We start from the raw sequence: 12,565 nt of genomic DNA, 5'->3' as shown, positions 1-12,565 counted from the left end.
TATGTTTAGAGGTATTAAAGGGGTTATCCTAGAAAAGATAATCATGACTTATCCCCAGGATAGGTCATCATTATCACATCAGCGGGGGTCCCGGCACCCCTGCGATCAGCTGTTTCAGGGAGCTGCTGCACTCACCGGAGCTTTGGTGAACAATGCAAGCACCTAGCAGCCTTCCAAGGACAGCGCTGTACATCCTATAGTGGCAATGCATGGTATTGCACCTCAGCCCCATTGACTTGAATGGGGTTGAGCTGTAACTAGGCCATGTGACCGATGTACGGTGATGTCACTGGTCTAGAAAGAAGCTGCAACACTTAAGGCCTCTTCTAACAGCTGATTGGCAGGGGTCCTGGGTGTCGCACCCCTACAGATCTGATACTAATGATTTATCTAGAAGATAAGTCATAAATATATTTTCCTGGATAACCCCTTTGCCTTAGTTTTTTGCTGTTTGGTGGATCAGTCATGATCTGTTGAGCACTAGAGGGTTTTTGGGGTTTATTTTCCCCCACTGCCTCGGTCCATCAAGATGCAAAGGTCAAGAAAAGAACTCTAAACAGAACCATAGTACGAACAGTATCATCGGGGATGTGATCTTCCCCTTTGGTTACTGTGTCCAGAATAGTCATGCTGTAAGATTCTGCAATAACAGCATAGCACATAATGCAAGCCTCTACTGTATCAGCCTAGGTACCACCAATTAGAAAGTATACTCAAAGTTCTATCTGCCTATGTCCACATTTATGCAAAAAACATAAATTAGTATGTAAATAAAAAAAAATTAAATTAAAAAAGTTGTTCGGTTTCTGATACTGATGACCTATCAGATCGGCAGGGCTCCGACTCCCGACACCCTCACCAATCAGCTGTTTGAAAATAACGCAGTGCTTGTACGAGCACAGAATTGTCTTTTACCTTCTCGCCGTCGACACTGCAGTGGCGGATCAGTGTAATTACAGCACCGTCCGATACACTTGAATGGGATGGAGTAGTTTTAGTTACACTCCTCCTGAGGAACGGTCATCAGTATGGGAAAACTGGACAGCCCCTTTTAAAGGGGATATCCAATTTCTGAAACAGCCCCCCAAAGTGCCGGGCCCCTCACAGGTAATATACTTACCCGCTCCCAGTGCCACTCCTGGTCCCTGCTTCTCCCTGTACACTGATGAAAACATTTGTGGTCAGGGGGGAGCAGCCAATAGCAGGAGGGGACGAGCCTCCCAAGCGTCACCCGCGATGCTAGCGAAGCTCCCCCCCCCCTCCCCGGAGAGGTGCAGGGAGCGGGGTAAGTATATTACCTGTGAGGCGCCCGGCACATGCGTGGGCTGTTTCAGAAATTGGATAACCCCTTTAAGGTTATAAACTTTTAACTTGTTTTACGTTGCATGATGTTTTCTTCGCCATTTACATCAAAAGCTACACAAAGTTACAACACAGCAATAAGGTTCCACGTCCTACAGCATAAGCAGAGCTGAGGGAAACCAGAAGAAGTAGGAACACAGCTATGTATAAAAGGAGAAAGCACCATGAACACCAAATTGAAAAAAAACCTAAGAATGATGCATTATGCTTTAAAGTATGGACTCTGCTTACATGGATATACTGTGCCTACATGAAAGCACTGCAATAGCTAATGTAGCCTCAACTTACCTGTTCTCCACAATAAGATAATGGAAAATGGCCACAGTTTCTTTAGGTTGAATATGTAAGAGGGGCAATAAGGCAACTATTACATGGCTGAGAAGAGAGCCCAAGTATGCCTGATCCAGACATCGCACAAACAAGTCCCATGATCTAAAACGGACCATAAAGAACATATAATACAGCTGGTTATGTTCATAAGCTTTAGTGAAGGAGACACAGAAGAAACATGACATACTACCTGCAACACAGCTCAGGAAAATCGTCCTTATATCGGAGCCCAGTCCTCAGGGTTGTCATTATCTTTACTCTTACTGAACTGATGTGCTTTGGTCCCATGAGTTTCATCAGAGAAACCAAGCTGTTCAAGGCCTGAGAATAACAAAAAAAAAACGTCTGCTCACAATCTGAATAATTCCATGCACCCGTATACTAAGGCTGGTTGATTTGCCTCATATTTGAAACGTGCGCAGAAATTGCAAATTTTTTCAAGAATTTAGAATAGGATTGACATGCTTTAGTGCAGGGTGCTGAACCTTTGAAATCCACTCTCAATTAGGTCCCTGAAGTCAAGATATTGAGGTGTACTCTTAAAGGGGTTCTCTGAGCTTATAAAAGAACAGGTCTGTCTCTGTATCTTCGCTAGAAGTAGTTTTTCCTTATTTCCAATATAATGCCCAACACTGTGAGGCACCTTTATTTTGCTCCTGCAGGACTTACCAATGTGAAGGATTACAGTTTTTATAATTCCCCTCCTCTGCTTCTGTTTCCAGCTAAATGTTTGTCCCTCTATTACAAGGTAGTGCTGTAATTACTGCCCTGCTATTATTTTGCACATTGACTCTGTATTATCTGCGGCACAGCAGGTGATACATGATCCCACAGATACAGGGAAGAAGGGGTGAAAGCAGGGAGCATTGGAAACACAAGACATAACATATATAAGGTCTAATACTACAAATGTTCAGAGTACATGACAGGCCATATGACTGCTAACAGACAGTAGATTAGTGATACACAGTACTACATTTAAACCATTTGCACATAATTTTTAAAGATCATCTGGAAGAATATATATGCTGTACTGTCTTAGTGAAGAGCACTTAATTGTTTCTGAAACTATATACTATATTTCTCGCCGGATAAGATGCAAGTGCCCATAAGATACACCTAGAATTTAGAGGAGGAAAATAAGAAAAAAAAAAATTCTCATCAAACTTTAGATCAGACCCCTAATGTGAATCAATCACCAGCTCAGACTCTCAATGTTAGGCCTCTTGCCCACGACCGTATACCCTCCGAGATATATGGTCCGTGAGCGGCATTGATCGTGCACACGGTAGCACACAGCATCATAGATAACAATGACGCTGTGGACTTCGGGCCACCCGCGGGGCTATTGTCCCGCAACTCATAAGATCATATGAGACCTCAGTTCAGACCCCAGATCAGGCCCCAATGTTAATTAGACCACAAGCTCAGACCCCCAAATAGATCTCAGATCAGACCTCCAATGTTAATCAGACTGCAGCTCAACCCCCCCCCCCCCCCCTGAAAAGAAAAAAAGACCTCAGACCAGACCCCCAATGTTAATCAGACCTCAGGTAAGATATTTTTTTTTAAATCAACTCATTAGTATTCGCCCCATAAGATGCACTGACATTTTCCATCCACTTCAAAAGTACCCGAAAAATACAATATATTATATGAAAGCATCACACACATGCTAGACTGCTTTAAAAGAGGACCTTTCGCTAGAATAAAAAATCTAAACTATACAGACATGGAGAGCGGGTCCCAGGGATCTCCCTGCACTTACTGTTATCCCTGGGCGCTGCTCCGTTCTCCCGGTATAGCCTCCGGTATCTTCATAGTTAGGCTCCACCCAGTGGAACCTGTCGGCGTCTCATTCTCCCAGGCTGTAGCGCTGGCCAATCGTAGTACTCAGCTCACAGCCCGAGAGGCTTTTTTTTCTCTCAGGCTATGAGCTGAGAGAGACGCCGGCAGGTTCCACTGGGTGGAGCCTAACATATGAAGATACCGGCGCCTATACCGGGAGAACGGAGCGGCGCTCAGGTATAACAGTAAGTGCAGGGAGATCTCTGGGCGCCGCTCTCCATGTCTGTATAGTTAGTTTAGATGTTTTATTCTAGTGAAAGGTCCTCTTTAAGGACTCCTCCGGACCAGGGTAGTGGCTGCAGACTATGTACCACCATACTCACAATTCGTGGAGGTCCCAGAGATGGTCTCCCTGATGATGTAACATTTACCAGTTTATCCTGTAGATAAGTAGCAATTGTATTTTTTAGCGAGGAAACACATATACAAGAAAATGGCTTACCATCTTTTTGTCTTCAATGCCAATACTGGAACTTAATAAAAGCATATTAAAGAAAGCCAGAATTCCTAGTAGCTTGGGTTGTAGATAATCAGCCTGGGAAATAATGCAGCTTTTAGTGTCTGATAGGTACTTCTCATTTTTCAGGATGTTGTATTGCTGGACTCTAGTATTAGCTCACCATAGTCTCAGGTTTAGTAATGTTTCTGGGCCCCTGGTAAGGATCATCACTGGATGCAAAGGAAGCCAAAATGGACAGGCCATTGAACACCTGCTGGTAATGCTCCCCAAGCCGCAGCAGCAACTCATTGTGCAGGCCCTGGTAATCCTGTCTAAGCAAACTGCCAAGCTCGATTTCTGTCTCATTCTGTGTGGGCAAGAATTAACAAAACTGTAAAAGGAAACATGAACATTGCTACATTTCAGTTGTTGTTTTTAGATTTGATGCTCGGAAGAGTGCGCTGAATCGATTAAATCAGAGCAAAAGGAAATGGGCAAAATCCACGTGCAGTGAAGTTTGCAAGATGACAAACTAAACTCTGTCAGGTTGAGAATACACATGTAGTGTCCTACTTGCCCAAATTACACCACTCCCCTTTGATACCTATGGAGAGAGCAACAAATTCACGGTAGAAACATTAGTCATCTGCCCCCACTTCAGAGCTGCGATCGAGACCGGAGATCCAATTCTCCATTTTGGTATGCCAAAAATGTCTTGGCTCAAGTAGTGTATAAAATTCACCTAAAATTACACTATGTACCTTCAGATAGTGAAGTGACTTTTCAAGTTCGTCCTTGGTGCAGGAACAGACAAGGTGAGAGAAAATGTACTTGAAGTTATTGATCAAGATCTCCCTGCGATTAGCATTCAGCTGCTTGGCAATTGTTCTGATCAAAGCAGAGGCCACAGGGCTCGCTTTGGCCGCAAGATATGGAAGCAAAAGCTGCAATGTCTTCTGTTTAAAGAATGGAAAAAATACTGATTACATTCACACATACTGAATATATCCTGTGCTATTAGGATAAATTGTATATTTATTAAAAGCATGTGAATGACAAAAAAAAGCACAGGAATAACGATAAAGTGTCAGAAGAAAAAATTGCTCACTGTTAAAAAGCGGCTCAGATCCGGAAAATCAAATACACTGGCAATTTCAGACAAGATTTCCAAGGCTGCTTCCCTGTGATGTTCTGCCCCCTGCTTCTGCATGCCGCTGCTGCGCTCTGGTGTGCCGGAGAGTAGAAGCTGCTGGCTTGTGTGCAGTGACTCTACAAGAAACTTGACGAAGAGTTAGAGTTTACTAAATGTAGGTCATTACTATATATTTTTTTTATAGTTTTCTTTTGACTTGTTCTAATAATATTTTATTTAAAAAGGACCCGTCTCCTCTCCTGACATATTTGTTTTAGCAACTACTTGCACCCCCTTGTAACAACAACTACGGAGCATCTATTCTTATGACTTTATGATGTGCCGTTCCTTTATTATTCCTGCTAGAAATGATAAGTTGCTAACAGTTTGTAATGAAGGTTCAAGATGGGTGCTTCCAGTTGGCAGCACCAACTGGACAGTGTCAGACTGGGCAGGGACACATCCCCAACTGGTAACACCCATCTAGAACTTCAATGCAAACTGCTAGTAATTCATGTATAACTTCTAGCAGGAAATATAAAGGAATGACGTATCATAAGAATAGATACTTCAGAGTTATTACATGGGCAATGCAACTAGTTGCTAAAACATACTTGTCAGGAGAGGTTCCATGTCCTGCCTTAAAGGGATTTTCTCACTCAGCTGAAATAGATGTATGCCTTGCTTGGGCCACTGCTTCATACAACTACTACTCTCTGTAGCTGCCCGCTCTGACAATTAATGTGTCTTGGACCATTAGGAGTCCCACTGAGCCAAAACACTGATCCCATCTGGCAAATAAGTGTTAGGGCCCATTTACATGGGGTGATAGACAAGACAACTATTAGGAACGAACCATTCATTCCCGATCAGTGGCTACATATGTGCACGGCATTCACATGCAGCACTCATCACCTCTGTGGATGAATGATCACCATACAGATTAACTCTTTGTTGGCAGCCCTGGGAGATATACTGCCAACAATGATTTTATGTGCCGCATAAACAATAGAGTCCCCCAACGAACTAGAATTTTGCCAATCTTTTGGGTAATTGGCAGCAAGTTTACAAGACACGATTATCGGGAAAGTGTTAGTGGGAATGTTCATTCCATAGAATCAGCCCAATCCTCAGCCCATGCAAAAGGCCCCTTACTGTTAATTTACTAATTAAAAAAAACAACCTGTGTAGATAAATGCTGTTTAAGGACAAACTCTCACCTTGCATATAGGTTTCTTATACTGGCTAAAAAACTCCTGCACACGCATAGATTTTGCTGCTGCTAGCGATCGGATTTCAGTGTAGGAAGCTCCAGCTACTGATGTAGATTTGGACAACAGACAATGCAAGAGGTGCAAAAGAGCAAATGGCACTAGGTCTCCTTTAGCAGCTCTGAAAGTTATAAGACAGATACAGTAAGTGCTAAACAACAATGCAAGAGTTTTTAGTACATATAACTTAGGTGATTGATAACCATGTATTAGACACAAATTAATGCAAAGGTCACAATTTATGGTACTTACCGTCCAATGTCACCAGTTGTAAGTATAAGTGTGTCTTTCATTTCATTATCTCTTGCCAGCTTAGCATTAGTGTATGCCTTCTTTATTCTACCAACTAACAGCTGCATTGTAAGAGCAGAAAAATAAAAAATGGTTATGTTGGAAAATAATAATTCTAACAGTAACACACTTAATAGAAAGATTCCCCTATGTCCGTCAAGCAGCATAATAATGGGGGATTTCTGTCCCCGTGGACTAGTTGGAATTTTTAATTAATCAAATTAAACACTAAATAAAAGGGGTTGGCCGGTGGTCACCACTGGTCTCCACTTTCTGGTATTGGCTCAACACGCAGAATATGCCTGTTCAACCAATCACTGGCTGAGGTGGTCATTGCTGCGAGCAGTGACTGGCTGGACCATCCCACATCAATATTTATCAAAGTGGTTTTCCTAGCATATGTCCTTTTATTTAATAAGCCCCTATAGCATGTGGTACCCAATGAAAAAACTCTCTCCAGCTGTTGACAAACCAGCTTCCAGTTGTGGTATGGACACACTGGTGACATATCCGCAAGCACCAAATCACTGCTGGGTCATGTGACACTTGGGGACATACCTCCTCAGTACTTTTACGAGGACACCAAATACATATAGGTTTATAGTATTTTTTTAAAAGTTCTACCACTTTTACACAATAAAACCCTTAAAATAAAAAATAAAATAAAAAAAGTAATATTTTGGGTGCCAAGACTTTTTGATTGCTTTTAATTCTGTTTGTTTTTTTGGTGGCAGAAATGCAAAAATCTGTAATTCTGACTTCATTTTACGGCATTCACCGTGTGGAATACATTATGTGATGATGAATGTATTGATAATTGTAGATTTTTATTTTTTATAAAACTTTAATATTTAAACCACTTATTAGTCCCAGTAGGGGACTTTGACTTTTGTAGTGCAGTGTACTATGCTGTCATTACAATTCTAAAAAGCACTCTGGGACTAAGGGAAAACAGATTAATACTAAAAATCAAAACATCACATAACAATGAGTGCCATTATTGAACATCTATGGACATCATTGCACCTTCCCTAGTTACATCATTATAGCTCTTTGGAATTACTGTACACTTTTTTGTAAGGCAAAAGTTAAACTTCCATACCTCATTTAAACTTCCTTCTTCACAGTTTATTGACTCCAAGATATATCTGATGTTTCCGCTGAATGCTATTCTGACATCCTTATCTGGATCTTCCATCAGGTTCAATAATGCTTCAACCATAGCTCTCAAATCCTTTTCATCTCTTTGGATATTTAGGTGTGAGAACAAGTCAGGTATATTTTCTATGAAAGCTAAAATAACAATTCTTTTGTTAGAACAGATCAAAGATGCATTTACACTTGAACTAATATATTAATCAAACTATTCAAAAAGCCCTGATAGAGACCCCTGGGATGTAAATGCAAAAACTCAACGGTCATTAGACCAAAAAAAATCCCTTTAGGGGTCTCTACTAAATAAATGTAAAGTACAATTATTTCATTATTTAAAACACACAGTGTTTTAAATAATGAAATAAAGAAATAATTTTACTTTACATTTATTTAGTAGAGACCCCCTAAAGGGATTTTTTGGTCTAATGACCGTTGAGTTTTTGAACCAATATATCACGCAGGCAGGGACATCATAGATATAGAACTTACCCATTTTCACACAGCTTGGCATGCTTCTGTCCAACAGAAAAAGAAAAGGCATAAAAAAAGAAGCATTGATGGAAGAAGAGCCAGAGGCAGGAATTAGGTTTAGTCTCAAGCTGCAGCAGAGCAGATCACAGTCTGTAGCAGGCCCTTCACCTGAATCCTGCAGCACAAATCCTATAGTAATACCACAAGCTAACTTGGTCATAGCTTGGGCTAGCTCCTTCCTTACAAGCTTAGAGTTGTCATTTAAGTGTTCCCTACAAAACAAGCAATAAAATGGAGCAATAAACCAGATGCCATGTTATAACGGCTCATGCTTTCCAATTCTCAACAGCAAGTGTTTTTAGGTATCAAGATCATGTATTATACCGTATAAAGTGCACAGTGTAGCTAAGGGCTCTTTCACACTTGCGTTCTTGTCTTCCGGCATAGAGTTCCGTCGTCGGGGCTGATCAGGATTATCCTAATGCATTCTGAATGGAGTGAAATCCGTTCAGGATGCATCAGGATGTCTTCAGTTCTGGAACTGAATGTTTTTTGGCCGGAGAAAATACCGCAGCATGCTGCGCTTTTTGCTCCGGCCAAAAATCCTGAACACTTGCCGCAAGGCCGGATCCGGAACTAATGCCCATTGAAAGGCATTGATCCGGATCCGGCCTTAAGCTAAACGTCGTTTCGGCGCATTGCCGGATACAACGTTTAGCTTTTTCTCAATGGTTACCATGGCTGCCGGGACGCTAAAGTCCTGGCAGCCATGGTAAAGTGTAGCGGGGAGCAGCATACTTACCGTCCGTGCGGCTCCCGGGGCGCTCCAGAGTGACGTCAGGGCGCCCCAGGCGCATGGATGACGTGATCGCATGGCACGTCATCCATGCGCATGGGGCGCTCTGACGTCATTCTGGAGCGCCCCGGGAGCCGCGCGGACTGTAAGTATGCCGCTCCTCGCTCCTACTATGGCAACCAGGACTTTAATAGCGTCCTGGCTGCCATAGTAACACTGAAAGCATTTTGAAGACGGATCCGTCTTCAAATGCTTTCAGTACACTTGCGTTTTTCCGGATCCGGCGTGAACCTCCGGCAAGTGGAGTACACGCCGGATCCGGACAACGCAAGTGTGAAAGAGGCCTAATCCTGTTTATTCCCACTCTATCCAATGCAATATGACTGTTCCCATAATTTAATGTGAAATCTTACAATATTGAGCACCATAGCAAACTTGATCATATGCATAAACTATCGTGATTTAAAATAGTATATTTGAGTCTAGCTGTTTTAAAGGTTTTCCATCTTTGGACAATCTGCTGTAATCTGCAGGGGAACATTGCCGTAAGCCCACTGAAATCAGTGAAATGTCTGTGTAATGAAGGTCTCAAACTTAAATCAAACGCCTACATTTATTAAGATAATTCGAAGAAAGGAGATGGTTGGAGTACTGGTGTACATCTGTTACTACTGTACTTACAGCAAAACTTTGGGAACCGGACTATACGCCTCTTGGCTAATGTGCTGTTTCAGAATGGGAAATCCTTTAATGCAGAAGGCACGCACAATTTCATGTTGGCTTCCTAATGACCACTGGTAAACCGCCAACCTCCAGTCAGGCATTATTTGTTTAGGAAAAAGTGATAGAAGAAAGAGACACTGGGACTGAATTACCGGTGCTGCATAAAACAGAAGAGAAGCCATGTAAGCAGAGTGATCTGTCAAACATTCAATACAGCAACTGACATGACCCATCCAGGACCTGTACTGGAAACAGTGCTCTACAACACTGCTCAGGACTGAAATGTGGTAGCAGGCTGCAGAAGCAAAAGACCATGGAAATATAACCATGTGGTTTCAGAGGACACCTTTTCAACTTTCACCCGTTCATATTATTAATATTCATTCTTTGCAATATTCAATACAAGAATAGTAAGAAGGAACATGTTACTTACAGACTTCCTCATGGATCCTATGACTTAGTGCTAAAAGGGAAGCGTCAAACATGGCCACCTTAAAGGAGGCATGGCTTGAATGACTGTGAATCCATGGCAATGATAGCAGTCCACACAAATCCACCAGTATTTGATCAGGTAATCGGAATTTTACTGAAAAGCAAAATAGATTAGAATATGTGGTTTAATATTGCATACATAGAAACATTAAGGATAACTTATACCATACAGTACATCCTTATAGACATGTCCCTCATCTAAAGCTGTGAGCAGCAATAGTAACAGCAAAAGTTCTGTGTTACTTTGCATTGTTAGGTCTACCCCCATGGGAAGTTATGGCAATGTCTTCTAGTCACCAAGTACAAGCATGTAAATGGCGATTCCAATGACTACTACATAGGATATGATATTATGTTGCCTCACCATGCATGTAAATCAAAGCATCAAATATCTTGACTATCTTCTTCACCATGACATCTGTGCAGTGGAATCCTGCATTAAGAAGCTTCCTGCAAACAGCAAGTACTCTTACAATCTCTTCCAGGCCAATCCAGGAAAGCCGGGGTTTTCCATCTCTAGGTTGGATACTAGACATCCCAGGCAAGTCTAATGTCTTTTGAAACAAACTGTAAAGACAATAAGAAAGAACACTGTTAATATAAAACCTAAGGTTCTGTTCACATCACAAGATATGTATTTGTCGCATATGCCAAAAGCACTTCATGAGGTGTACAGTCGTGGCCAAAAGTTTTGAGAATTACATAAATATTGGAAATTGGAAAAGTTGCCGCTTAAGTTTTTATAATAGCAATTTGCATATACTCCAGAATGCTATGAAGAGTGATTAGATGAATTGCATAGTCCTTCTTTGCCATGAAAATTAACTTAATCCCAAAAAAACCTTTCCACTGCATTTCATTGCTGTCATTAAAGGACCTGCTAAGAGCATTTTAGTAATCGTCTTGTTAACTCAGGTGAGAATGTTGACGAGCACAAGGCTGGAGATCATTATGTCAGGCTGATTGGGTAAAAATGGCAGACTTGACCTGTTAAAAGGAGGGTGATGCTTGAAATCATTGTTCTTCCATTGTTAACCATGGTGACCTGCAAAGAAACGAGTGCAGCCATCATTGCGTTGCATAAAAATGGCTTCACAGGCAAGGATATTGTGGCTACTAAGATTGCACCTCAATCAACAATTTATAGGATCATCAAGAACTTCAAGTAAAGAGGTTCAATTCTTGTTATGAAGGCTTCAGGGCGTCCAAGAAAGTCCAGCAAGCGCCAGGATAGTCTCCCAAAGAGGATTCAGCTGCGGGATCGGAGTGCCACCAGTGCAGAGCTTGCTCAGGAATGGCAGCAGGCAGGTGTGAGTGCATCTGCACGCACAGTGAGGCGAAGACTTTTGGAAGATGGCCTGGTGTCAAGAAGGGCAGCAAAGAAGCCACTTCTCACCAAAAAAAACATCAGGGACAGATTGATCTTCTGCAGAAAATATGGTGAATGGACTGCTGAGGACTGGGGCAAAGTCATATTCTCCGATGAAGCCTCTTTCCGATTGTTTGGGGCATCAGGAAAAAGGCTTGTCCGGAGAAGAAAAGGTGAGCGCTACCATCAGTCCTGTGTCATGCCAACAGTAAAGCATCCCGAGACCATTCATGTGTGGGGTTGTTTCTCATCCAAGAGAGTGGGCTCAGTCACAATTTTGCCCCAAAACACAGCCATTAATAAAGAATGGTACCAAAACACCCTCCAACAGCAACTTCTTCCAACAATCCAACAATAGTTTGGTGAAGAACAATGCATTTTCCAGCACGATGGAGCACCATGCCATAAGGCAAAAGTGAAGCCGAAGTGGCTCGGGGACCAAAACGTTGACATTTTGGGTCCATGGCCTGGAAACTCCCCAGATCTTAATCCCATTGAGAACTTGTGGTCAATCCTCAAGAGGCGGGTGGACAAACAAAAACCCACTAATTCTGACAAACTCCAAGAAGTGATTATGAAAGAATGGGTTGCTATCAGTCAGGAATTGGCACAGAAGTTGATTGAGAGCATGCCCAGTCGAATTGCAGAGGTCCTGAAAAAGAAGGGCCAACACTGCAAATACTCTTTGAAACGTATGAATTGCGTGTAATTATATTTCACTACATCACAGAAACAACTGAAACAAAGATCTAAAAGCAGTTTAGCAGCAAACTTTGTGAAAACTAATATTTGTGTCACGCTGGGTTCACACCTGAGCGTTTTACAGCGCGTTCCTACGCGCTGTAAAACGCACAACAGGCAAGAACCAATGATTCCCTATGGGAAT

The 12,565-nt window shown here is 42.0% G+C and overlaps 1 protein-coding gene across 2 annotated transcripts in view; it reads right to left on the bottom strand.

Annotated features, from left to right (window-relative positions):
• The window catches only part of ATR (ATR serine/threonine kinase), a 141,720-nt gene that overhangs the window by 107,014 nt on the left and 22,141 nt on the right, over positions 1-12,565 (bottom strand). For both annotated transcript variants that reach the window (XM_044290356.1, XM_044290357.1), the window contains exons 7-19: positions 10,675-10,877; positions 10,252-10,404; positions 9,777-9,975; positions 8,318-8,571; positions 7,776-7,966; positions 6,635-6,735; positions 6,332-6,503; positions 5,088-5,258; positions 4,741-4,935; positions 4,161-4,346; positions 3,983-4,075; positions 1,883-2,013; positions 1,651-1,794 (exon numbers count right to left, since the gene is read on the bottom strand). In XM_044290356.1, the coding sequence (XP_044146291.1) occupies positions 1,651-1,794; positions 1,883-2,013; positions 3,983-4,075; positions 4,161-4,346; positions 4,741-4,935; positions 5,088-5,258; positions 6,332-6,503; positions 6,635-6,735; positions 7,776-7,966; positions 8,318-8,571; positions 9,777-9,975; positions 10,252-10,404; positions 10,675-10,877 (2,193 nt within the window). The remainder of the gene's footprint in view (positions 1-1,650; positions 1,795-1,882; positions 2,014-3,982; positions 4,076-4,160; positions 4,347-4,740; positions 4,936-5,087; positions 5,259-6,331; positions 6,504-6,634; positions 6,736-7,775; positions 7,967-8,317; positions 8,572-9,776; positions 9,976-10,251; positions 10,405-10,674; positions 10,878-12,565) is intronic.

This window comes from Bufo gargarizans, chromosome 4 (assembly GCF_014858855.1).
Source record: "Bufo gargarizans isolate SCDJY-AF-19 chromosome 4, ASM1485885v1, whole genome shotgun sequence".
NCBI classification, from domain to species: domain Eukaryota; kingdom Metazoa; phylum Chordata; class Amphibia; order Anura; family Bufonidae; genus Bufo; species Bufo gargarizans.
This window is presented reverse-complemented; position numbering and strand designations above follow the sequence as displayed.